The sequence below is a fragment of the Megachile rotundata genome, chromosome 13, assembly GCF_050947335.1.
Source record: "Megachile rotundata isolate GNS110a chromosome 13, iyMegRotu1, whole genome shotgun sequence".
Lineage (NCBI taxonomy): Eukaryota > Metazoa > Arthropoda > Insecta > Hymenoptera > Megachilidae > Megachile > Megachile rotundata.
In genome coordinates, this window is record NC_134995.1 from 10783815 (window position 1) to 10810385 (window position 26571).

A 26571-nucleotide genomic window follows, 5' to 3' on the forward strand; every position below is an offset into this window, starting at 1 on the left:
TACATGAACATATACATATACGTATACATAACATATACATACATGAACATATACATATACGTATACATAACATATACATACATGTACATATACATATACGTATACGTAACATATACATACATGTACATATACATATACATATGCATGTACACGTGCACATATGTGTACATACACCTCCACCTATGCATATGAACCTTCATATATGCATACGTGTACATATACACACACATGTGCATATGCATGTGCATGTGCATACATACGTATACAATACATGTACACACACATGTGCATATACAAATATATCCTTCTAAAGTAATTATAAAAGTAGTCTCAATATCTAAAAGGCTAAATAAAATCAATTTTGATAATTTCCTTATGAAACTGAAGTTTCAACAGCAAAATTACATATGTGATTTAGAGGCTGATTCTGAAAATGTATTATGGAGGAAATGTAGTTTGGACCAGCCGAAAGAATAGCGTAACCGAGGATCCTCGGAGCTGTCCAATCACTGTCCGTCGCAACGATCGATCGATCAAAGTTCGACGAACGATGGAAAAGCGAGCGAACGCAAACAATCGCGTCCGAACAAGGACCAGTCGATAAATTATTTTTAGATCGTGGAATTAACGATCGAACGCAAACGAGGACGAGGCGATCGAGGTCACCGCGATTATCCTGCGATTCACCTTGAACGCAGGATTCGACACCCAAGGAAGAGGACTCTGAGATAACCGCGAAATCGTGGTTTGAAAGAAGCAAGATTTGTTTAATCGTAACGAAACTTATCACACTTTCTTGGGGAAGAACTGAGTGTAACGGTCGTTGAACATAATAAATTCTCCCGTACATGGCTTCAATCGATATTTATAGAAGACTCTCAATATTTATAGCCCGGTCGACCTGATATTTATAAAGTCGATACGAGAGCGTGACATTTAGAAAAAAAAGATAAAAAGGAGATCGCTAAGAGATATTTCTGATACGGAGCCCACGGGATTCCATGTTCTGAAAAGGCCACGATCCCGTAAATTAATTTTATCGCGAGAAAAAGCACGATTGATCGAATACGTTTTCTACAATTATTCGTACACGATTCGCAAGTTAGGATTGTTGTTATGCTAGTAACTGGTTTGATGGTAGTCGAATTTTTGCGTTTTTAGAGCGTTGGCTGGAGTGAACGATGTCTGTTAGGAAGAGAAGACAAGGATTCTCAAAATACTGAAGTCACTTTCTTTTTAATTATTTTCTTACCCAAATTGTGGAATCAATGTATGTACAAATATCTGCAACTTCTAGATCTTCGAATAGGTAGATTTCAAAATTTCTAAATGATGGAGACACTTCGTCGAAGTATTACATCTCTAAATTTGTACAACTCTGAAGGGGTACATTTCTAAATTTCTAAATCGTGAACGTTACATGCCCAAATTACTGCACCCTCAAGTTTCTACAGCCTCAAATAGGTAAATTTCCAAATTTCTAAATTTTGCAAACTCCACATCTCCAAATTACTGCATCCTCAAGTTTCTAGATCCCTAAGTAGATCAATTTCCAAATTTCTAAATTCTGAAACTCCACATCTCCAAATTACTGCATCCTCAAATTTCTATAGCCTCAAATAGGTAAATTTACAAATTCCTAATTTCTGAAAACTCCACATCTCCAAATTACTGCATCCTCAAATTTCTATAGCCTCAAATAGGTAAATTTACAAATTTCTAAATTTTGCAAACTCCACATCTCCAAATTACTACATCCTCAAGTTTCTTCACTTCCAAATAGGTAAATTTGCAAATTCCTAATTTCTGAAAATTCCACATCTCCAAATTCCTACGTCCTCGAATTTCTACACCCCCCAATAGGTAAATTTCCAAATTCCTAATTTCTGAAGTCCCACGTCCCCAAATTTCTACGCCCCAAATTCCTAACTTCTGAAGTCCCACGTCCCCGAATTTCTACGCCCCCAAATTCCTAAATTCTGAAGTCCCACGTCCCCAAATTTCTACGCCCCAAATTCCTAACTTCTGAAGTCCCACATTCCCTAATTTCTACGCCCCCAAATAGGCATTCCCAAATTCCTAAATTCTGAAACTCTTCATCCCCAAATTTCTACGCCCCCAAATTTCTAAATTCTGAAATTCCACTTCCCCAAATTTCTACGCCTCCAAATTCCTACCTTCTGAAGTCTCACGTCCCCAAATTTCTACGCCCCCAAATAGGCATTCCCAAATTTCTAAATTCTGAAACTCCACATCCCCAAATTTCTACGCCCCCAAATTCCTAAATTCTGAAATTCCACATCCCCAAATTTCTATGCTCCCAAATTCCTAACTTCTGAAGTCCCACGTCTCCAAATTTGTACGCCCCCCAAATAGACATTCGCAAATTCCTAAATTCTGAAACTCCACATCCCCAAATTTCTACACCCTCCAATAACTAAATTTCCAGATTCCCAAATCCCTACATCCCTCCATCCCCACATGCCTAGATTCCCAAAATCCCAAATCTTGAAATCTCCAAATCCCCATATACCTAGACCCCAAACTACTAAATCCCCAAATCGCAAGATTACTCTCTAAATCCTCCAATCCCTAAACCCCCACCCACCTTCTAAAATTCCCAGAATCCCAAATTCTGAAATCTCCAAATCCCCAAATACCTAGACCCCAAACTACTAAATCCCCAAATCGCAAGATTACTCTCTAAATCCTCCAATCCCTAAACTCCCACCCACCTTCTAAAATTCCCAAAATCCCAAATCCTGAAATCTCCAAATCCCCAAATACCTAGACCCCAAACTACTAAATCCCCAAATCGCAAGATTACTTTCTAAGTCCTCCAATCCCTAAACCTCCACCCACCTTCTAAAATTCCCAAAATCCCCAAAAGACTACCATTAACGCTGCCATCACCCACCGTCCCCAAAACTCGAAAGTTGCAAAGTTGTCGTTGTCTCTAAAGCACGGAACCCGAGCTTCGTTTAACCTACCTTTCTTCCGGCGATGCCAGAAACGCAAACGGTATGGTCACTGGGAGAACGGGTGAACTTTTGACCTCGACTCGTGGCAACCCGCGCATCCCACCCCCATCCGGACTCGTCTGCTCGAAATATTATTTCTATTACTCCTCTGCGTTCCCTCGTCGCAAGAATCTCTGTGTTTTCTCGCGCTTTCAATCTGCCCATAAACTGCAGCTGTACATTTTTTAGCTCAGACGATTCGATCCGCCCGATCGATCGATTCAGCATCCTACGGATCCGCGTATTATACCCGCGGTAACGAGCACGTCATAATACGACGCGGGTTGCATAAATGAATATGCATGCAGGCGGGAACGATTCGCTCGTCTTCGAAAACGTAATTAACCGCGTACGTGCTTAATAACGTGAAGAAAGAGCCCATCGAATTTTTCAGGGGAAGCATGCAAATATACGACCTTCGTTTCTATTTTTACCCTTAACCCTTTGCACTCGAAGATAATTTTACTCTTTGCAAACAGCAATTTTAAAATATTAACCCCTTCCCGTGCTTTGACGAGTCTCACTCGTGACGCACTCACAACTCAAATGTGATTAATGTTACTCAAATTTTGAATACTCTTCAACTTGAATTTTAGATCCATAATTTGCGTTGTCAAGGATCCCTGAATATAAAATACTTAGAACATTTTCATTTTCTTTGTTCGTTTTAATGTTATAGTCCTGAATGGTTAGTCTTGACTGACGCACCTCATAAATAAGTGGCAAGGGGTTAATTAAAATGTTAAATGACTTCTTTTGAAGTTATTATTTCTCTACTAATAATTTCCAGTATTGTCTATTTCACTATGTTTATACATCACATAAGCACTATTATAGAATTGATTAAATAATGCTTCTTTTAAATTATTGTATTAAATCGAATGGCGCCTAAGAGCGCAAAGGGTTAACGTGATATACTTGCATTACACACTTACTGTATATTTTATACTATAATATATTATATATTAACTTCGTACTTCGTACTTCGGCCGTGATTTTTACTTGAATTTTTAATATGCTTCAATTTGGAGTTCAAGTCCAATTATAATTTGCATAGTCAACGATTGCATAATAACATATTGACATAACATTTTTTGCCTCTTTTAATATTGTAGCTGTAATTAGTTCTGACTGACGCACCTGGCAAGTCATAGTGCAAGGGGTTACACTTATTGGTAGATTGAAGGGTCAATCTGCGGCGATAAATCGAGCGAAAGAAACGTAATCCGAAACACTCGAAAAGCTTTCGATCGCTTCATCGTTTCGCTCATCCGAGCGGAAGAAACGTCCTCGTTATTATATACCGTTCGATTCATCGTACCGGTTAATTCGCGATAAACGTTTCCACGCGATTCGCGTAAAAAAGGAAGCGTTCCAAATAGGCCAGAGTGTCGGAAGACGCGCCAACGAAACTGTTCGTACTTGAAATCGTATCGCGGCTATATAATTCATGCAGTCGATAACGTTTCCTTGTCCCGTTGTTTACGACGCAGGAGAGAAACGATAAGTTCTGTAGCATCGAGAGATTCAACATGGCCGATCAATGAGAGCCTAGATCTAATCATCGATCGAGTTTCAAACGAACGTAATAAATATTCTGATCCACGATTCGCTACCCCGCGAACTTGTCCGAAGGCGGCAAAAACACTCGCGAGCGAAAGCGATCTCGCTATTTCGAAGGCGTGACTCAAGGACGAACGAACCATTTCGACGTTAATGTTCGAAATCGCTCGCGCAAACACTCCGGTGCATAGTTTTTCGCGAGAGCGCGAATCGAGCATTTTCTAGCGGTCGTAGACTCGAAAACGAGCCTCGTTGCGCGGGTGGTTCGCGTTATGTCATTCGCGCTTGGCAAACGATCAAGAGACTCACCGAAACGATACACTCTGGTAGCGCGTTTCTCGCTCACTAGATTCGGCTGGTCCGCAAGTTAGTCCCGATTTTGGTCTCGAGGAGTCTGCACTGCGAGAGACACGACGGGGATAACTGAGAATACACCGTCTCGGACGTATGCGGCAAATACGCGATCACGCAGATACACGAGAACGGAGAGACACACACCCGAACGCGGCAACTTTCAGACTGAGGGTTGTTTCGGCGCGACACTACCGCCCCGTCACCCCTCGACCAACCAGCTCCCTAGACGGCGGACCGTCGGACCGACGGACCGCCGAACTGCCGGACCAACGAACCGACGAACCAAACGCTTCGATCCCTCGACTACTGCCAACTATTGTTTCAGAGACGAATCTTTTTCAAGCTCCGTTCTTAAACTTGCGAATTAACCCTCGAATTCTCTTCCGTTCCTCGCCAACGCGAGTCAGTCACGCGCCTCTTTATCGAAAAGCAAATGTTTCCAACGATTAACTCGTCAAAGATAACGCCGCGAAAGCGTACAATTAACACTAAATTCTACCATAACTTTCGAACCATTTGCGTACATAAATTCCGCGATAGTCGCTCAGCCTTCGTTCGGCGGAACGGTCGCTTGGAAGTGCGCTATGCCACTACCCCTCGTTTGTCTTTTTCTCCTCGGTGAGTATTTATTACGAATCTGTAACCTCTATCTCCCTCTCGTTTTTAAACGTGCGCAGTGGGAACGAGCGGACTGGAACTACCCTCGGAAGATCGCATCGTCGATGGAGCTCCTATCAATATCACCGACGTGCCGTACATGGCGAGTTTATCTTTATTTCTTAGCTTCTGTTTGGAATGATGTAACAAGATAATTTACGTGTTTAACGAAATTATTCGAGCAGTTATCGTACATGGTTGACGGCAATCACGCATGCGGCGCTGCTATTATCGATAAAGAATGGGGGCTAACGGCTGCTCATTGCGTCATTCCGTAAGCGATCTTTCTTTACTTCGATCAATTTTATTTGCATATGTTCAGTTGGGCGAGATTTACAATAATCTTGTTCAGCAAGATTTACAATAATCTTCGTCAATCATTTTAGAATTTTTTTCTTTAGATCAATTTCGAATTTTTTCTTTAGATAAATTTTGAATTCTTTTCTTTTGATCAATAGAATTTTTTTCTTTAGATAAATTTTGAATTTTTTTCTTTAGATCAATTTCGAATTTTTTTCTTTAGATAAATCTCGAATTTTTTTCTTTAGATCAATTTCGAATTTTTTTCTTTAGATAAATTTCGAATTTTTTTCTTTTGATCAATAGAATTTTTTTCTTTTGATCAGTTTCGAATTTTTTTCTTTAGATCAATTTAGAATTTTTTTCTTTAGATAAATTTCGAATTTTTTTCTTTAGAACAATTTAGAATTTTTTTCCTTAGAATAATTTAGAATTTTTTTCTTTTGATCAATTTCAAATATTTTCCTTTGATCAATAGAATTTTTTTCTTTTGATCAATTTAGAATTTTTTTCTTTAGATAAATTTCGAATTTCTTTCTTTAGAACAATTTAGAGTTTTAGCCACCCTTTCCGATGTCCCACAGATTCGTCGGCACCACCGATTCCATAAGCGTCCGTTCTGGGTCCAACACGTACGACTCTGGAGGTACCGTGCACAACGTCACGCAGCTTATTTACCACGAGAAGTACAACGACTCGACGAACGAGTACGACATCGCGGTTCTGAAGGTAGATCCACCGTTCGAATTCAGCAACACCACGAAACCGGTGAAGCTGCCGGAGAACCGCGCGTCCGTGGATACCAAGTGGGGCTTGGTCGCTGGCTGGGGTTACTTCATCGTAAGATCCCTCAACTATATTTTGTAGACAGCTGGGTACAAAATGTAGGGCCTAAGTGGTACTGGGTATTGTATGGCCTGTATAGCACTTTCAACTACTTTAAACATTTATTTAATGGGACAATATTTAAATATTTTATTGAATGTTTTAAAACACTTTTACGATTCAAGGATGGCAGAGGACTGGTAACAAATTAAACATTAACGGCATTCATACATTTCCAACGATCATTCGTCCCCACTTGCAGCACTTCACTCCATTCACACTTCAAGAAATTATAATAAACATATAACGGGTCTTACAAATAATATTAAACCAATAAATGCTTACACCTGTCAAGTTTATTAGCGGGACCACTTTGATCTCGTTCTTAGGCTGAAAAATCGGTCAAAGTTCCTCGTACTAACATCGAATAACATCTTGAAAATTACAAACTTCTTTATTTAGAAAATTTTATATGTATAAAGATAAACTTTAGGAGTGGGATCCCATACTGTCCAACACTCTCCAATACGTCATCGTGCCGAAAGTGAAGTGGGAGACCTGCGCGGACGAATACAAGGACAGGTACGATCTGACGCCGTATCAGGTGTGCTACGGATTCGAACAAGGAGGGAAAGATTCCTGCAAGGTAAGACGAAGCAGTTGTCACCGAAAATTTGAGTAACTTTAGTGAAATTCCAGGGTGACTCCGGAGGGCCGTTGGTTAACATCAATCATACAATAATCGGAATAACATCCTGGGGCTCCGGATGCGGGGAATCCTACTCGCCTGGTGTATACACGGACGTGATCGGTCTGATAGATTGGATCAAGCATAAAATTAGCAATTGAAATGTACCAATAAAAATTTTATTTCGCTGGTAACTAGTTGGGAAGCTTTTATTTTTGTATCAAATTGAACTACCCATCTTCCCTACCCATCTTCGCATGTAGTTTGCCAGGTTCACTTTGGACCACTTGTAGTTTACCAGGTTCACCTTCCTCTGGCTCTTGTAACCGATTTTGCGAATCAACTTTTACTTTGGTATCACGAATTCAACTGTCTGCCCATCTTCGCTTGTAGTTTGCCAGGTTCACTTTGGACCACTTGTAGTTTACCAGGCTCACCTTCCTCTGGCTCTTGTAACCGATTTTGCGAATCAACTTTTACTTTGGTATCACGAATTCAACTGTCTGCCCATCTTCGGATGTGAGGACTGCTTGTAGTTTTCTTCCTCTGATTCGACCACCTATGTAACCTTGCAAATCAACTTTTATTTTGGTATCAAATTCAACTGTCTACCCATCTTCAGATATCTGAACCGCTTGTAGTTTCCTTCCTCTGACTCCACCACTTGTAATCAATTTTGCGAATCAACTTTTATTTTAGTATCAAATTCAACTGTCTACCCATCTTCAGATATCTGGACAGCTTGTAGTTTCCTTCCTCTGACTCCATCACTTGTAATCAATTTTGCGAATCAACTTTTATTTTGGTATCAAATTCAACTGTCTACACATCTTCAGATATCTGGACAGCTTGTAGTTTCCTTCCTCTGATTCCAACCCTTGTAACCAATTTTGCGAATCAACTTTTATTTTGGTATCAAATTCAACTGTCTACACATCTTCAAATATCTGAACCGCTTGTAGTTTCCATCCTCTGATTCCAACCCTTGTAATCAATTTTGCGAATCAACTTTTATTTTAGTATCAAATTCAACTGTCTACACATCTTCAAATATCTGAACCGCTTGTAGTTTCCTTCCTCTGACTCCAACCCTTGTAACCAATTTTGCGAATCAACTTTTATTTTGGTATCAAATTCAACTGTCTACCCATCTTCAGATATCTGGACAGCTTGTAGTTTCCTTCCTCTGACTCCACCACTTGTAATCAATTTTGCGAATCATCTTTTATTTTGGTATCAAATTCAACTGTCTACCCATCTTCAGATATCTGAACCGCTTGTAAATAGTTCACCTTTCTCTGACCACCTCTTGTATCCGATCTTGCGAATCAATTTTTATTTTAGTATCAAATTCAACTGTCTATTCATCTTCAGATATCTGAACCGCTTGTAAATAGTTCACCTTTCTCTGACCACCTCTTGTATCCTATCTTGCGAATCAACTTTTACTTTGGTATCGCGAATTCAACCGCCTCCCCATCTTCGGATATCACGAACCTGGACCGCTTGTAGTTCACCAGGTTCACCTTCCTCTGGCTCGACCACATCCTGTAACCGATTTTGTAAAACTTTGGCAGTCGATCAAAGCCAGCTGCATCCGCCAGCGAATCGTTGTACTCCCATTGTGTGTCCATTAATCTGTGCGCATGGCTTTTCTTCGCGATCTTCAACTTCGAGTCCTCCAGCATGATCGACCTAGCCGGTAAACTTGCCCCGTTTTCCAACACCGCGAGGAAGTATTGCACCTGAAGAATCGATATTCCATTAAACAACGTTATAGTCCTTACAAGTACAAATACACTCGTAGTAAATACGATAATCGTTACTTGCGCGTGAAACATGGGAAATGGAACAACAATGGTCGGTATTCCAACTATACACATCGTCGGATGATCGATATTGATTAAATGTTTATACAGCGGAGTCACGTAATTGCCGTCCACTTTTATGCCGCAGCTTTCGTCCAGGAATGGGAAATTGTAGCGGTATCCGGTGCAGAACATGAAGACGTCTGCTGTGACGGAGGTTTGATCTTTCAAGAAGATTTTCTCGCCTTCTATCCTTTCGACTCCTGTCACTTCGATCATGTTTGAAGGTAGAACGCTTGTCAACCTGTGGAAAATAAAAATTGTAACAATTGAGAGTACGGTTGAGAGTACAGTTTGAGGATACCTGTCGTTGTTGTGACTGAGGTATATCCGAGTTGCGTGATTTGTCAAATCGAGTCCTATGTCGGTTCCGGAAGCACCGGCGCCTAAAATTAGCACGGTCTTTCCGGAAAAATCTTCCGGCTTTCTGTAAGAGTGGCTGTGTATGACGGCTCCTGGAAAAGTGTCGATGCCAGGCACGGGCGGCATAAACGGGTCGAAATAATGTCTGCGGAAATAAAAGACTTAAAATTATAGTCTTAAGAAGAAGGAGGAACGTACCCGTTGCATATCATTATGGCGTCGAAAACAATTTCTTCGATTTCCTTCGTTTTTATATTCCTTACTCGTACAACCCACGTGTCTTTACCTTCGGATGAAACCTTTAAATGAACGGACTCTACCCTGGTACCAAACTGAAAAATAATTCTCCGTGAATTAAAAATAATTCTCCGTGAATTAAGAGTTTGCAGTTGCCTTGTAATTACCTGAATGTGTTTGAGTAAATCAAAATTCTTCGCATAATTTTCTAAGTAAGTTCGGACTTCTTGGTGCGTTACGCAACAAGGTTCCTCGGCGTTCATTTTTACGTAGTCCGGAAAGTTCATTATCTTCGCTGGTAAATTAGTTCTGCGATAAAAGTACATGTAATTATTTTGCATATTACAAGAAATATAATTTGTGGTTTTAAACTATTCGTTAGAACCTGAGGTCCCGATACATGCTCGAGTGAACGGGCAAACCGTTTTCATCGACTTCAGTTACTTTTTTGTACACCCAAGTACCACCGACATCGTTCGTCTGTTCGTACACCTTCATTTCGAAATTTAAATTTCGCGCCAGGTGCCTGGCTGCGCAGAGACCCGCTGCGCCGGCCCCTACTACGCACACTTTTTGTTTCTTCTTTGACTCATTCATTTGGACGTTCGAACGTAACCTGCATAAATATGTATAAAATAATCTATTCAAGAAACAAACAATTGTAGAAATTTGTCGATACAGTACTAAAGGAAATTAATGAGAAATAAACAATCGGTTCCAAGCATGTACTTATACCGCGCGTGGATATCGAAGAGCAAATTTTGCAACAATTTGCAAAGTAGATCCATTCATATTAGAATTATAACAAATATTAAGAGGTCAGTTTTATCGCATCAAATCATAAACGTTTCCATATAATTATTTACAGTGTTTTATATATGTAAATGTAAATGTTCTATATATGTCAAATGTGCGTAGTTCTTACGCTCGGATTTTAACCTACGCAAAGTAGAAATACTTTCAAAAAGCTATATTTACGTTCGGAAACGAAGAGAACGAAAGAAAGAACTTGGTCTATACATTATTGATAAAACTGTGTTTAACTTATAAAGCAGGTATAAAATAACTTTCTTTAAATCATTAATTGTTGCTCGCCACTCACTGTAAATTTAAACGATGCCCTTGTCTGTCAGATAGTTGCGGTTCTTGTAAATGAAACTACGTCTTTTCCTAGCTATCTTGTCATTTTATATGCAGTGGAATGAATAAATGAGGAAATTTTGGAAGGATGAAAAAAGACAAAAGAGGAAGATATTTCGTTGGAAAACGGAAAAAATAAACCACAAGCTTATCACACTCGGTAGCGTCTCAATTTACCTACTGTATGCGCGTGAGCATACACGGTATGATAATTATTATCGCTGATAAAATTCTGAAGATTTACAGACGCAAACGATGGAGATCTTGTAAATAATCGGTACCGATGGTAGAAGTAAAATATTTATTGTATTATTTCTTGATAGCATTACCATGTAAATAATCGTAACATTAGCCTTACGGTCTATATTAATAATCGGTACTGAATTTAGTTTATAGCTAGTACTGAGCAATTAATTATATAAAGTATGTTACAGCGGCATATATCTATATCTATTTATAATTCTCAGTCGACGTCGCATCAACCAAACGAGAGTTACGGTATAAAAAATTATCTCTCTTTTTCCACGGCAACATTCAGAATGACAGTGTAAATGCTATCCACTGCACGCCACACAAAATGCACGGAATTCATTGCAAAATATCTGCCTATTTGCAATCAACGTTTCATGTATGAATATTAATCCTACGTAGACGGTGTTTTAAAAACTCGATCAATTTGGCTTTCGTTATAAAATGTATCTTCCCAGAAGAATTTTCACGAAGAATATCCTCGCCATCGATTCTGAAGCGTTCAAGAGACAAAACAAGAAGATGTATGAGTAAAATTTATGATATAGAACCGTTGAAACCTACGTTTGCAGCTGTTCGTTTTCGGGTTCCTTCGTGGAACACCGACGAGGAAAATTTTAACGTGTTCCGGCAAACGTTCATTTCTTTATCAATTATATACAAAATTATGTGCTAGCATCCTCGACTCTGGAAACGCATGGATTTCACCGCTAACATCTTCGATTATCATTAACAGTTTTATCACCTATTTTTCATTTTTTTATACTTCGTTTTTATAATTAAGTTTCTCTAATAAATTGGATGCGCTCTGAATAACCGCGCGTTTCCCACTCATTCGGTTTCGCAAGTTTTTCGTAAAAACAAGTTTTCATTCGTAAAATACAACGATCTGTTCTTAAAGATTATTAACGGAAGCGTTTATCGAAAAACAATTTAACTCTTAACTCGTAATATAAATATACCTATGTAAAATAAACTCGATCTAAGACAAACAAGTACATTGTTGCGCAACATCGATCGAACGCGCATATTAAGGTACAAAAAGGGAAAAACGCTTTCTACAAATCATAAACGAGAATTTTTTTGTTATTTTATGTTTTCACAGAAAAATAACTTTACAATACACGATCGATTCTCTGGTTCCTTTTCTACACTCAGGAAATGTTTCTGATCAAAAATTCGATTGGGTTACCAACAAATGACTGATAATAACAGTTCCGTTTGAAACCAGCGAACGAAAGGACCACCTCGCACAGTTCAATTTGAAAAATCATTAATATCATTTTACGAATGCTACTTTATCAAAATCGTAAAAACTCCTACGAACATCATCAACTTTAAACATTTCATCCCAACGAACAGATCAACGATATAATCTCATTTCTGGATTCTCCATTTTTATACGCTCTCAGTCTATTGATATTTCATATACATATATATAAGTATGCGCCTACGCGTCGAGATAAGGCTCGCCGATAAACATACAGGCGAGAAAACGAAACTCAATCGGTACAAATGGAAAACTATCGTAACAAAAAAGAAAACAGTTTCGCGTTTAAATACTGTACGAACAATGATTAAGAATATTGGAGGATATACTCGAAAACAAGAGACAAAGAAAAGTAATAATACATAATGCTAATGTTGACTACTCGAACGAATCGTAACACGATCGATTCGATTCGTCGACAAGTATCTTCCTCTCGGCTATATATTACATCACTTCACGCTCTATTCATCGTATAAATATCTTTGATCGAATATATGTAACGCACGCGATCAACTTGCTAAAACTGCAGTAATAAGGTTATCGTGAAAACTGTCTCCAGCGGACATTTCGCGCATACAATGCTGTTTCAACGTCTAAAATACGATTAGTTAAATTTATGTAAAATTCCATCGAAATTTATGCTCGAATCTTTCTCGTCGGTGCTGCTCGGTTTTACTTCATATCCGAGTCTTGATCTAAGAGCCACGACGAGCGTTTTTCAACAATTATGTCTAACGCGAATTCGATTAAACGGCAGTATCAAGACTTTTACGTGTCTCGTACGTCTTTTTTATATATTCGAAATCTTAACGTTTCAAGAATATATGTATACACAGTATGTTTCATAGCGCATGTAACGATCGACGAAGAGGGAAACAAAATGTAGTATCCTACAGAATATGCTCGATAATTGATGCCATTCTTTAGAATTCATTCACTCGATTATATAGACCGATGTCTACGTGAACATCACAAATTAGAATTAATTACAAGAACGATGTAATGAGCGTTTGGTAAATAAGAAAATTTAAAAGATAATGTACAAATTCATTCATGAATCGACTATCGTTAACGTGTTATGAAACAGCCTGTATAAATATCTATATATACATATATGTATGTACATACGCTTTGGCAAACGTCCACTTTTCTTTCTCATCGAATACGATCTACAATATTCCTCCTAATCCGGTCGCAAAAAGAAACTCGAGCGAAAGTTGAATGTAAAAAAGTCAAATTTCCCTCGAGTTACGGAAGCTTCGTTTCAAAAGAAACAGGACAAGCTACTTTCATAGACTCCTTTGTTCTCGTAAGATCGAGTAGATTATTCAAAATATATGAAACGCTTCGTTCTGATTTCCTCTATGTACTATGTACAAATCTCGTTTCTAAGCACGCTGGCGGATAGATCGACGAGAATAGAGAAAGATACAAAAGTTTAATGTACAACGGTAAGAACAAACAGAAACAAGATTATAATTTTATACAAATATGGTTCTTTACATCTAACGACTCGCGTTACACGTGCTCGTCGCGAATGCGCTTCGCCTTCGGACTATGTAGACGCGCGGTAAGCAACCATACATTGTATATATGTATATTTGGCGTAAACCTTTGATTCGTAATGTTGAACGTTTATTTACTAAAATATATATATTTGTATCTCGATAAAAAAAAACAATCTATCGAAGACAATTTAGCATTTCCTTTACAAACGGTATGACTCGTTAAACAGCCTAATTACGAGAAGACAAGGAAACCGCAGGTAGTAGAATTCCTGTTTCGATCTATTTCGAACGATGTACCTGCATCTGTTTCCTTTCGGCTACAATCTACCAGATTCTCGCAAATGCTGATACTTCAATAACAATAAAGTTGTATTCGGACAACCGTATATACAAGATGTGCAAAAACAGGATTACAAGATACCGAGTGAGTTCTGCTTAGCGAACGTACGTTGTGAGTTATAAAAAATAATCGTAGAATAGCATCTGTGAATATAAAAGTAACGATACGTTCTGTCGCTAGAAAGCAAACAAGTCATTCGCTGTGGAAACTGTCTTAAGGAAAAGCTCTGAAGGTTGATTCGTCGCACGTTCGTTACATTTTTCGCTCGGTCTTGCGAGTTCTGAATCCTTGATTTCGTGATACAGGTGTCTCAAGTGTATCGCCAATGCATTCCACCAGCACGCTGAACAAGACATGCGTACTGAACGGTGAATTATCCTCGAATTCGATTTCTAATTTGATACATGCGTGTATATGTAGAAAAAAAGTCTACTTATCGGATACAGCAATATGTATGAAAAACCACGAGATTGTTTCAAATTCTCGGATGTGATCATCGGGCGGATTCTATAGATTGTACCAGGTATATTTTCGACAAGATCGTCAGAAATTACATTTGTATACAGTGATTCGTGCTTGTCGTACGAAATAATCCTCGTACATCGAGGTGGACGAAACTTTTGTATGCTTGTAGGACTTGCTAACGCTATACCGAATTGTAGACGGAAATTCTATTCGATGATCGTTCCATTGGAATATCCTTTCAACCGAACATGCTCGATGGAGCAATTACGTCCCATTTGCGTCTCTCTTATCAACTATGGTATCGGGACACTATACAGAGCTCGTCATCCATCGATGTCCGTACTCATTGGAAGCTCGATTTTCCAGTTAGCTTTCGATTCGTTCATTGAAGAAAGAAGCGAATCCAGTTAACCTTCGCTCACCGAGGAAAGCGAACTGCGAGTCGAACCAGCCGTATGGTGGGTCAAATCTGGAAGATCTGCTGGCAAGCACAGCGGTATGGCGCTTGGCCCGTAAATTGCTTCTTGTTCCTCTAATTGTAAAGCGAACTGCTCTTCCAATTTCTGCAATGGAAAATTACAAGATTTCAGATATTCGTACAACATGAAACGTTATTTCTTCCCGAAAAATCGAATAGAATTATACAGGGCGTCTCAAGAAACACGTATACCGTTTCTGTTGCCACAAAGTCTTTCACGGTGTACACGTTTGTCGAAACATCTTGTACATATTTAAAAATAATTAAACGCTTTTACTCTATTTGTTTATATTCGCATCAACAGACCTTTTATTCAACTGACCTGGTTCATTACCTAGTAGATCGTTCTGATATCCAGTCGTGGAATCTCTTTCCCGACATACAGTTTCTTAGGTATTTTATAGGGAAATAGAACACGTAAGGGGACACGGTCTAACGTACACATTGGAAACATTTATACAATAAAAACCCCTGATGCGTTCAAAGCATTTACCATTACTTTTCGCTATGTTCGATAAGTATACAACATACAGCCCACGATTACCACCGATTCACCCTGTTACGCCTGATCGTTTAAGTAAGAAGCCGGTGTTGTCGGGACACGATGATTACGCGTTGTTATCGACGAGACAATGAACGAAAAGTAACTGATTAAACAAAAGAGTCTACGTAAAGTGGCATCGGTGGCGGAAAGCAACCTAGGATTTACGTATGATCATTCGATAATGTTTTGCGTACCAGCCATCCCTTTATATCGTTATTTACACAGCCGATTCTGAAACGATTGCAATTAGACGATCCTATGTTGCTTCATCCTCGATGGAAACTTTACGAGCGCTCTTCTGTACATGTACGTGGACGTGGATAAACCTGCAACATCGTAACTGTAACGGTGCACATGTTTCCGACGATAAAGTTCGAAATGTTTCACAAACTGTATACACGATTCGACGGATAAGCCCCTATTGCTTTACAGCTGGTATATTTATATACACGTGTACATACTTGCCAAATTTTTGTTCCCAAGTTGCGACTATCCTTAGTAGAATGTTATAAATTAACAGGTTACCTATTGTAATATATTGTTACTGTCTCAAGTGTTATTCCGTGCGAACCCAAAACAATATAGGATACATATACTGGTTGGTTACGTAAAATATACGTTAAACGTGTGTACATGTATGTATGTATGTATGTATACACATGTATGGTAATGCAATACAGAGCATTTAACAAAATAAACACGGCTAAATAACGAAAAAGCTACGGTGAGTAAAGCGGGTATGTTACGCTTGAATGCCATAAAACACAATTCAAGAGCTTTGAAATAAAAAAGTTCATGGAAAAAGAAATCTTCGAGCACTTTTCTCGAGAGAAAAGCAGTGTACTATTTTTTATTTCAAAGCTTAAACAAACAAAAAAAGGAGGGGGAGATTGGAAAGATTGGAGAGGGACACAACAGTAGACTATCTACGAGAAGGAGATGGCACTAGGTCCGGTTTCGAGTGACTTCGTGGAAACATGCCATTGACGGAACTGGTGTCTGAACTGCCGACTCTCAGCGACACTCTTGGAATGGTGAACGGAGATGGAGACGCAGGAGTGGAACGTGGCAAACGCGGCGACTTCTTCCAGCATTCGAAATTAAAGAGAGAATAGTCTAAAGGAGGAGAAGAGAGACCACTAACAGGCGAGGGCAAATAGTCGCGGTAGCGAGCTTCCAATGCTTCCGTTTCAGACGTCAGCTCAGCTTCTAACTTCTATAACAAGTACATTAAGATCTTATTTCAGTATGACTGCGTCTGTGCTTTCCTTCATCGTTTTCTTAATTAACAATCGCAATGGATATCACTATTCGCTCTGGTCATTGGTCATTGGTAATAAGGAAACTATTACCTGCACACGTGATCGACAACGCAAATACTACAAACTATTGGAAATAACTCCGTTGCGTGAAGTAGAGTGTTAAGAAAGTAATAGCCACTCGTATACAAGTAATACAGCCATTATTTTCTTAATATTCTTTAATATGGCAACAAAATAAAAAACAAGATAAAAAAAGAAACAAACGAGAAACGAGAAATAAGAAACAGAAAAAGAATAAACAAATTGCGTCAAACTGCAATACAAAGTGAAAAGCAAACGCAAAGAGTAGGTAGACTCTGTTTACCTGCTTTCGAGGCTTGAGTTGCGCCTTCCATTCGCGAAGCTCCTTGCCGTACGCCTCTTCCAGCTCCTTCAGCTTCAGCGTTTCGTGCTCCATCAGCATCTTTCGTTTCTCGTTCTGCAATTGTTCCAATTCTTTAATAGTCGCTTCGCTTTGCGCTCTTACCTCCTCCAGCTGCCGCGAATGCTTCAACTCGGATCTCTGCTGCTCCGCTCTGTATCGTTTCTTCTCGTTCTCTTGGAACTTCTTCAGTTTCTCTCTCTCAGCGTCGGGATCCGGCGCTATCACCGTCGACATCGAGATTCTCATCGACTCGCGGAACATCATCTCGCGAGCCTTCATCTCGTTGCGAATCCTTTTCGGTAAGTTTCGACGCTCCACGTTCTGTCGCTTGATCAGCTCCTCCTCTTTCCGTTGATTCATCCTCTTCATTTGTTCTAATTCCTTCTCGTGACGTATCAACATCTGGTGTCTCTGCAGGAAGAAAATATCCTTCAACTGCTTCTTCAGCAGTTGTTGCTTCTCGTGAATGTGTCGCTCTTCTTGCTCCCAGATGGCAGCCTCTCGAGCTCTCATCAGCTGTTGCTTCTGCTGTAAGAACTGCCTTTCCATCAACGCTATCTTCTCGCGATGACTATCCGACAATCTTCTCAACGATAATTCGTGACTTTCGTTGAGCTTGTCCAAAAAGTGCTTCTCCCTTTCCTCGTGTTCCGCCTCCAGTTTCTCTTTACGTATCTTGAACGCGCTTTTCCTCTTGTCTTTTGGCATTAAATCCACCTCTTGCTTGAGCAATCTCAATTCTTGCTTCAATCCTTCACGGAACAGTTTCAGTTCCCTTTCTTGCTCGCTGCGAATCTTCTTCGAAGCCAGCCTCAGATCAGCCTCCTGTTGCGCCTCGGCTCGCTCGATCTGCTGTCTCTGCTGTCGAGCGAGGCTCTCCAAGTCCGTCTCGGCGTTTCGTTCGAGAAGCTGCCTTTCTTGTTCGAAACGTTTCTCTTGTTGATCCTTGTTGAACTGCGCCTTCTGCGACAGATCTTGAAATTGCTTCTGCTCCATCTTTTGTAACATCTTCAACTCTCGCAGCTCTTGTTTCCTGAATATTTGATCGTCGTACACCTTGCCGTTCTCGTCGTCGCCATAGATCACCTTCGAAGTCGTCGTGGTGACTACCACACCATCGATCTCGAACTTCCTGGTTCGTTTCCTCGTCTTTTTCTTCAGATTCATCATAGCCACGTCCTCTTTTGTTTTCGTCGGTCGCTGTATGTCGCGATTGTAATCTGGCTTTCGTCGTAATACCACTTCCTCTTCCACTTCCGTGGGCTGACTTTGATTCAAGTGATTCTCTTTGCTGGATTCTCTGCTGTCCTGACTGATCGTCGTGGAAATAGACTCGGCGTCGGAACGATCGATGCTCTTGCTCGGAGTATGCGACCTCGTCGAGCCGGACTCGCTGTGAGATCTGGATCCCTCGAAACTGTCCGGAGATACTCTCTTCTCCTTGTAACCTTTAGCGACTTCCTTCTGTTTCATCGTTTTTATCGTCTTCTCGTCGATGCGACCAACGGAGGACTTGTCGTTCTTTATCATACCGTTCATCTTCTTGGAGTTTCTCTCCATCTCGTCAGCGTCCGTGGATTCGACAGTCGTTCCAGCGACTATCATTTTAGTAATTTCATCGCCACTGTCGCTTTTCGTGCTCGACCTTTCGATCGAGTTCGCGTCAACGCGAGTGGAAGACGTTCGTAGAGTATCGTGTGTATTAAGTACCGACGAATCTTTCACTTGTTCCTTGTCTTCGCCAACGGTAACGACGGAAACATGACTAGTATCCTGTAATTCGTCTACGATTGGACTCACGATCAGAACTTCGGACTCGTCCAACTTCTTGCCGACTCTCTTGGAGATGTCGGTAAGAATTATAGGCTGCTCCTGAGGCGTGTACTCTAAACTATCCAGACTAGGAAATCCGTCGTCATCGGTTGAACTCTCGTTCACTTGCGTCTTGTTTAATTCGTTCGCGACGATCACCACTTCCGAAGTTGGAGATGGACGACACGAAAGAGGTGCTGGTGACACGGCATCGACGAGTACCGGAGGATGCGTCGTTACGACTGTTACTTGACTCACGTTACTCGCTAAGCTATTAGATAAATCTGGACTGTCCGCTGTGATCCGAACGGTTGATGTATTTGGACGTACTTCTTGCTCGGATTTACCTAAAAATTTTATAACGCGATGTCAGTCGCTTAGTAACTACTAGTTTTAAATGCCAACACATTCATACGAGCGGATATACAATTCTCAAAATAGCATTGACTGTATCTCTTACCGGTTATGACAACTACGTTATCGCCGCTTCCTCTTCTTGATGTGCTTCTACTCCTGATGGGCGTCGATGTAATCACTGATACGTTCACGGACGAACCTTTCTTTTCACGATTCGGACTCTCGTTGTTCGCAATGTTCTCGTAACTACGTTCTTTGCTTAACCACTTCTTTTTGTCTTGTTTCCCATCGGATTCATCCGAGAAGTTCTCCAGCGAGTCGTATCTGGAAGATCCTTCGCTATGACTTTTAACGACAGTTTCTGTTTTACAAGTTCCATAATCGGTTTTGACATTTTCCGTAGAACAGGCTTTGATAATATTCTTCTCGGACGAAGTTGCCTTTGGTACTTCTCGGTGCGGTAACATTTCCATGGAAGAAACACTCAACCGCATTTCGGTGTCCATTGAAAATCGTTTTTCTAAAACGGCATTCAACTTTTCCTCTACGGATTTTCGTTTTTCCTGTAAGCTTTTATAGTTCTCTTCCGGTAAACTCTGTTTGTCCGTTCGTTCGTCGATCGCTGCTTTCATGTCAATTCTGAAATTAGTTTCGCGCAAAAGTTAATTTAAGATATTTCCAGACCGAGTAATACAAATAAATAAATATGAAAATACCTATTCTTTTCTTCTAAAGATGATTGCTTACTGAATACTGGTTTCATCCAATCTTCGGACACCTCGGATTTAACCGGTGCAGATTTCCTCTTCTCTTCTAGCGTTAACTGCGGCTTCAAAGATGAATTTACTTTATCATCTATGGACTTTTGTCTAACATCGACCTTCTTAGCATTGTCTAAATTATTCTTCTCCCTTTGATTATTCTCTGTTGTGGTCTTTTCTAAACTATCAGTCACGTTTGGTTTCTCGGAAAACGTTTCTAAGTTCGTTTCTTCCCTCCTGTCTAGAGTTTCTTGACTCGGCAGTAATTCAGTTTTATCTCGCTGTTTATCGGTAATTTTACATTCATCTAATGTTTCTGTATCGCTTGGTTTATCGATAATTTTCAAATGATTTTCCTTGTCTTCGCTTTTACTATTTTGACGCATAAGCGGTGGAGGAGGTGCAGGACCTTTCTCCCGAGATACTCTACGTTCATTTGTTTCATTTGTACTAGGTGGTTTCGGTGCCTAAAAATTAAATTTCAATGTTATCGCTGTTCACAATATAGATAAAGATAAAAGCATCAAAATAAATACTTGTTTCTTTTCAACAGAAATAGGTATGTTGTCTTTAGATTCTGCTTTACGTAATTTCTTGTTCCTGTCATCTTTTTCGCCATCTCTGTTCATTTCTCGTTTATGGGTTTCTTCTTTTTTGGCAGACACAGACGATGCAACAAGATTTTCTTTGTCAGAAACTGAAACCGGAAAGAGGTGTAAAATAACATACAATATTATATTTTTGTTCATAATACATACTCTTAACATCAGCGTCACTGCGCATAGACGCAGAGTCATCTCCGAGTTGATCTAGCTCCAGTGGAAGCTGTGACGTGCGTTGCTCCTGAAATAATTATTTATATTTTACTAACTATAACTATGACTTTGTTGACACATTCTAATTCATAAATTACAACATATAGATTCGGATAAAATAAATGTTCCCCAACTACTTATGATGAATGTAATTTGACGAACCTCAGGATTATATAAAATAAGGAAAACGTTTCTCGACACAGATATGAAGTAATGAGAATTGATACAACTTAACATAACTGTAAGAAAAATTTGAAATGTGTGTTGATGTGTCGAAAATAGCTTATGCATTGCAGGTGTAAAAATAAAAGGAACGTAGCAAAAAATTGTAATATATCAAAAAAGGTACATTAGAATCAAATTATTGCATAAGCTACTGACCTGACAAACGCAGGGATGATGGGGCTGGCGAGGCCCAGGAGAGCCGCATGCACAGCCAAATTATTTAAATTACAATATATTTATTAGGGCATTAGATTAAATATTATAATCGAAGTACAAAAGAAAATTTTTGTCGAAAACTTTCAAATCAAAATTAATTGGTTGTACGACATAAATAATTGAAGTAAATATTTTTTTTTAATGGAAACAATCTTAATGTGTTAACTTTGCAAATTAAGGAAGGAAGCGTAATTTAGAAGTAAGTGTCACATGCGGATCTTCTTAAGATTATATACACATTTATCATGCATAAATACATAGTCTAATTGTGTGTTTCATGATAATGGGATGAAATACATAAATAATTCGTGGGACTTGTACAAGTACTTTATCATAAGCATTACCAATTTTCTCAATACAAATCAATGATTTTCAGTGATCAGTTGTTTAAAAACGATCAATAAATTATACAATTCAATTTACATATTTCATTCAAAAGCAGCTTACCAATGCGCTGATACAGTTCTCTGTGTTTTTTCGCCTTTTTGGCCTTCTATCAAAATGAAAGCGTGTAACAATGTAGGTACGTGTTAACTCTATTTTTAAAGCCTTATACATTGCTTCGAATAAAAAACATTATAACGAAGTGCGCAATTCTCGTAATATTCTGACACTCATAATAACTTTCGAGTACATAATTGAAATAGTTCGTTTATACATCATTTTATATTTATTTTATACATTCCACAAATGTATTTTCTTATTTATTGACGGAAATTAAAAACCCAAGAAGATAGTATTGCAATTACTATAATAATTATCATAATTAATCGAAACAAGTAGTCTACCTCTGCTTCTTCGTCAACCAGTTCCTCTTCGACAACGTCGGCTTTGTATTCTAGTAGCAAATCCCTAATTGGTTTTGAATCCAAATTCCGATTTATGAATGGATGTTTCAACAATTCGTCAGCCGTAGGTCGCGATGTTGGATCCTTTATAAGAGCCTTAGCAATAAAATCGTTAAATTCTTTGCTCCACTTTCCAGGTTGATCGAGCTTTGGTGGATCACTTTTTTGTATTTTAAGAAGCACACGCATTGGTGACATTTCGTGATTAGGTGGTTCCATTTGCGCAAATTCTATTAAAGTTATACCAAGTGACCAAATGTCTACCTATGTAGAAAAGAACATTATTTTTATGTTTGTAAATCATACAAAATGACAACTAAAATTCATTGCTTTTAGATACACTACTCACTTTAAAATCGTATGGATTATCTCTGAATGTTTCACATAATACTACTTCTGGGGCCATCCAATATGGTGTACCAATAAATGTATCATGTTTTTGTAAGGTATGTTTGTTTTTTGCGGACACTCCAAAATCGGCTGTAAATTTAAAAACATATTATTTTATCTTCTTTTAAAATACAATGTAGCTTATTTTAAAATCTAAAAATAATTACCTAATTTTACTCCTCCAGCCATTGTTAATAAAACATTTCCTGCTTTTAAATCCCTGTGAATAACCTTAGATTTATGTAAAAATGCAAGACCTTTGGTCATATGGTGACATATGTAGGCTATTTGTGGTTCAGTTAAAGCTTTTTGTAATTCAACCATTATGGAATCAACAGCACCACCATCACAATATTCTATTAACATCTACAAATTTATTATAATTACAAATTAGCATTAATTTTATATGTATAATACAATGAAACACGTACCCATAGCTTGCCCTCAATGAAATATGCTTCGTGTAATTCAACGACATTTGGATGTTTACATTCTGATAAAATATCTATTTCGATCATAAAATCACTAAGATCATCTTCTCCCTCTAGTGCACACATTTTTGCAGCAGCAAGTTGATGAGTTTGTCTGTGCTGTGCCTGGAAAATATAACATTCAATTAGCAAGCAATCTTTTTAAAGCAATTAAGAATTTGTATTAAATATTACCTTATAAACTTTGCCAAAAGCACCATCTCCCAGTTCTCCCACCATTTCCCAGAATTCTTCTGGGTTACAATCCATTTTGATATTATTATATAGCTTCTTTTTCTTTGCATCGTTACCACCAAAGTGGAACGCTTTCTTTAGATTTGATAAGAATGACATTTTTGTAATACTTATTCGATATATATTTTCTTGTGTATAAAAGCTATGCTTTTATTACATTATGTTATATGACTCAATAGTATTTATTATTAATAACAAATATCTATTTTAATACTGCACTTAAACACAAATCTTATGCAGTAATCAAATAATTGATTGTTACACAAAACAATTATAAGATGCATAAAATCATCTTCTCTTTTAACTATGATCTCGCATATTTTCCATTATTTTAACGTATTTTCTAATACAATAGAAAGTATTCTAAGTAAAAGATTTTGTTTAAATCCCCGTTCGACACCAGGGGATTATACCAAACCTCTCCCGCATCTTGATAATTGATAATCAGTACACGCTAATTGATAGATATTTTGTTTGAATAAATAGCAGTGTACATGTAAATAACAAAGCCCATTATTAAAAGTCTTCTATTTTCACTTATAGCGTAATAAAGCTGTAATAAAGGAAAATATAAACAAAAACTTAAATAAATTATCTACAATATTTTAATACATGGAAATAATATTTAATACTATGTATGGTGAACTAAATACAATAGAATATAATTGTTACATATACATATATTACATATACGGGCAACTTAAACAACATAAGAGTTATCATTTAATAAAACATATCAGATACAGATAAAATACTTAAGATAAAAATATTAGATGTCAAAAATATAAGTATAATGATATAAAGATTGTGTAGAAATATTTGTAATATATATAATATATGTAACAATAGTGATATATACAATCCTATTTCTAAGCGATCTTACATATTAAATTATAAGTTTGAAATCTTTTCTTTACTAAGTATACATGACTTTAAAATAATATCTGATATAACAACTTATGTGTCCTACATAATATGTCATTTTATTATTTTATCTATATATTTTGTAATAAACTGTATTATTATTATATTATAATATTTACTTTTAATATTACAGTGTATTTAATACTAAATGAACAAGTATGTATTTATTGTTTAAAAGTGAAAAATTATTAAAAATTTCATTCATCATTCCACTAAAAAATAAAATCTGCAATCCTTTAAACAAAACAGTATAAACAAATTCGTTATACAATAAAATGTAGTATAGAAATCTACTTAAAATATCAAAACTTGGCAATCACGAGGTTGACATAATTTTGACAAGTAATCTACAGCCGTATCTGTCCGCCATCGTTTTGTAAATACACTTTCCCCGTCTTCTATGAATAGGAATTGTACCCAAGATAAAATTAATCAGAGTGAAATCACATAAGAAGTATGTGTATATTTAAAGGTAAAAAGTCACAACAAAGGACAAAATATATACGTATTGCTAATACACTTGTAAAAATCATTTCGTGAAGTCATGAATGTAGTTTGTGGCCTGCCAAAGCCGATGTGTTCCTTTTGACTCAAGACATGATAAAGCATGAAACAATGTTTTATTTTTAACGATACAAGGTAGTCACACAAATGCGTCACTGAATCAACATTCAAACAAGAACTTTGTATCGCTTCTTTTCTTAAGAAACATGATTTTCGAAAAAAAATCTGTAGACACATTCTCTGCTTACCTTCTCTTTTAATGATCCACCGTTAACGAAATGGGCACACTTCGTCTCGGTTTATAACCACCGACAATCCATTAAATTCTTTCCTTTACACAATTTCACCAGTTATTCGTATTATCAACAAATTTACCAATCACTCTGAAATATTAAAAGAAACGTAAAAAGTTTGATGAAATTAGTAAACTAGACGGACTCGTACGTATACGGCCATTTTCAGTAACACACGTACATCACACATTGTACCGTACCACGCCTGGAAGTGACGTAATCAATCGGCAAGTGTGCCTATATTCTATACAAGAGACTAACTCATAAATGCATCTTAAATGCATTGAAAAAAAAAACCACTTTCTGAAATGTCATATCTTTACTAACTGTAAATTACCGACAGCAATTTAAAAAATAACTATTACTACTTTGTAAATACTACAATTGAATTCAAATTCATCATTGTAATTTATTTTCATTATTGCTCAAGTTTTTATTTGAATATACATAATTAAATATAATAGTTAGGTACGATACAATTGTTTTATATGCCAAAACAAAGTTTACAGATTTAAAAATCGAATATCTGTTATATTAAGTTACAGAATTGATTTTATGACATACCGTTGCTGTTGCAGAAACCTTTTAAATATATGATCTTATTAAACGCTGTCGCGAAATAAAGATATGTATGTTTTGTAACAACGTAAAAATTTCTGAAATATAACTTTTTACTCGTGTGGCAATAATGATGAATTCTTTTTAAAATTTTATGGCATTTAAATATTTATTTTAAGCAGAAACATCTTAGTAAACAATTTTAAATAAACGACAGTTACTTACACATTAACAGAATTACTAAACTATGTACATATGAAAAAACCTATATATATGTACGTCTATATCAATAGCGCAAGTAACTTTGTATATGTACATATTTCGCCCTCAAAACATCATGTCTATATTTCAATAATGCTTATAAATGTATACATAAAATTGACAATAAAACAAGATACTCAATCATTACAATAGTTTACCTGTAAGACAGAATTATCTTTTGAAACCTAACTATACAATTACAATAATTGAAATGGTAGTTATTTAACGTATTAGCTCAAGAGTACCAATACCACATAGATAAAATTACTGTATTCTATGTATCGCCGTTGCATGCATCTATAATGATGACGAAGGAACGGGATCTTG

The 26571-nt window shown here is 37.6% G+C and overlaps 4 protein-coding genes and 1 long non-coding RNA gene across 25 annotated transcripts in view; 2 read left to right on the forward strand and 3 right to left on the reverse strand.

The window, feature by feature from the left end:
- pHCl-1 (pH-sensitive chloride channel 1) overlaps window positions 1-5033 on the reverse strand; it is a 90434-nt gene extending 85401 nt beyond the window's left edge. For all 8 annotated transcript variants that reach the window (XM_003705948.3, XM_003705949.3, XM_076538902.1 and 5 more), the window contains exon 1: window positions 4893-5033. The gene's annotated coding sequence lies outside the window, so the exon portion shown is untranslated. The remainder of the gene's footprint in view (window positions 1-4892) is intronic.
- Window positions 5034-5419: 386 nt separating this feature from the next.
- LOC100876518 (trypsin-7) lies at window positions 5420-7601 on the forward strand. Of its 2 annotated transcripts, none has more exons than XM_076538945.1 (6): window positions 5420-5555; window positions 5615-5697; window positions 5780-5868; window positions 6479-6734; window positions 7213-7365; window positions 7419-7601. In XM_076538945.1, exons 1-6 carry the CDS (start codon window positions 5522-5524, stop codon window positions 7566-7568), a joined length of 765 nt encoding a protein of 254 aa, XP_076395060.1. In that variant the 5' UTR covers window positions 5420-5521; the 3' UTR covers window positions 7569-7601. The 2 variants fall into 2 exon arrangements, with proteins under 2 accessions (XP_076395060.1, XP_076395061.1); XM_076538946.1 differs by having other exon boundaries at window positions 5543-5559.
- On the reverse strand, window positions 7565-11116 carry LOC100882964 (uncharacterized). Of its 4 annotated transcripts, XM_076538922.1 has the most exons (8): window positions 10978-11116; window positions 10261-10491; window positions 10043-10184; window positions 9837-9970; window positions 9580-9783; window positions 9234-9519; window positions 8810-9152; window positions 7565-8727 (listed from the first exon to the last, which is right to left on the reverse strand). In XM_076538922.1, exons 2-7 carry the CDS (start codon window positions 10470-10472, stop codon window positions 8853-8855), a joined length of 1278 nt encoding a protein of 425 aa, XP_076395037.1. In that variant the 5' UTR covers window positions 10473-10491; window positions 10978-11116; the 3' UTR covers window positions 7565-8727; window positions 8810-8852. The 4 variants fall into 4 exon arrangements, with proteins under 4 accessions (XP_076395037.1, XP_012146820.2, XP_012146825.2 ...); XM_012291430.2 differs by having other exon boundaries at window positions 7565-9152; XM_012291436.2 differs by lacking the exon at window positions 7565-8727 and having other exon boundaries at window positions 8939-9152; window positions 9238-9519.
- Window positions 10554-12080, forward strand: LOC143265644 (uncharacterized). Its single transcript, XR_013040292.1, has 3 exons — window positions 10554-10693; window positions 10794-10930; window positions 11009-12080. It is a non-coding gene; the product is annotated as an uncharacterized LOC143265644 (long non-coding RNA).
- On the reverse strand, window positions 11303-26495 carry Slik (Sterile20-like kinase). Of its 10 annotated transcripts, none has more exons than XR_013040280.1 (14): window positions 25381-25600; window positions 23645-24257; window positions 23411-23575; window positions 23147-23345; window positions 22939-23069; window positions 22530-22853; window positions 21244-21328; window positions 21022-21182; window positions 20441-20952; window positions 19828-20363; window positions 17496-19714; window positions 17014-17085; window positions 16064-16195; window positions 15270-15410 (listed from the first exon to the last, which is right to left on the reverse strand). XR_013040280.1 is itself a non-coding variant. In XM_012291428.2 (13 exons), exons 2-13 carry the CDS (start codon window positions 23801-23803, stop codon window positions 15255-15257), a joined length of 4719 nt encoding a protein of 1572 aa, XP_012146818.1. In that variant the 5' UTR covers window positions 23804-24257; window positions 25381-25600; the 3' UTR covers window positions 11303-15254. The 10 variants fall into 10 exon arrangements, 7 of the variants coding, with proteins under 7 accessions (XP_012146818.1, XP_012146819.1, XP_076394976.1 ...); XR_013040279.1 differs by having other exon boundaries at window positions 15278-15410; window positions 15632-16195; XM_012291428.2 differs by lacking the exon at window positions 16064-16195 and having other exon boundaries at window positions 11303-15410.
- Between the last annotated feature and the right edge of the window lie 76 nt (window positions 26496-26571).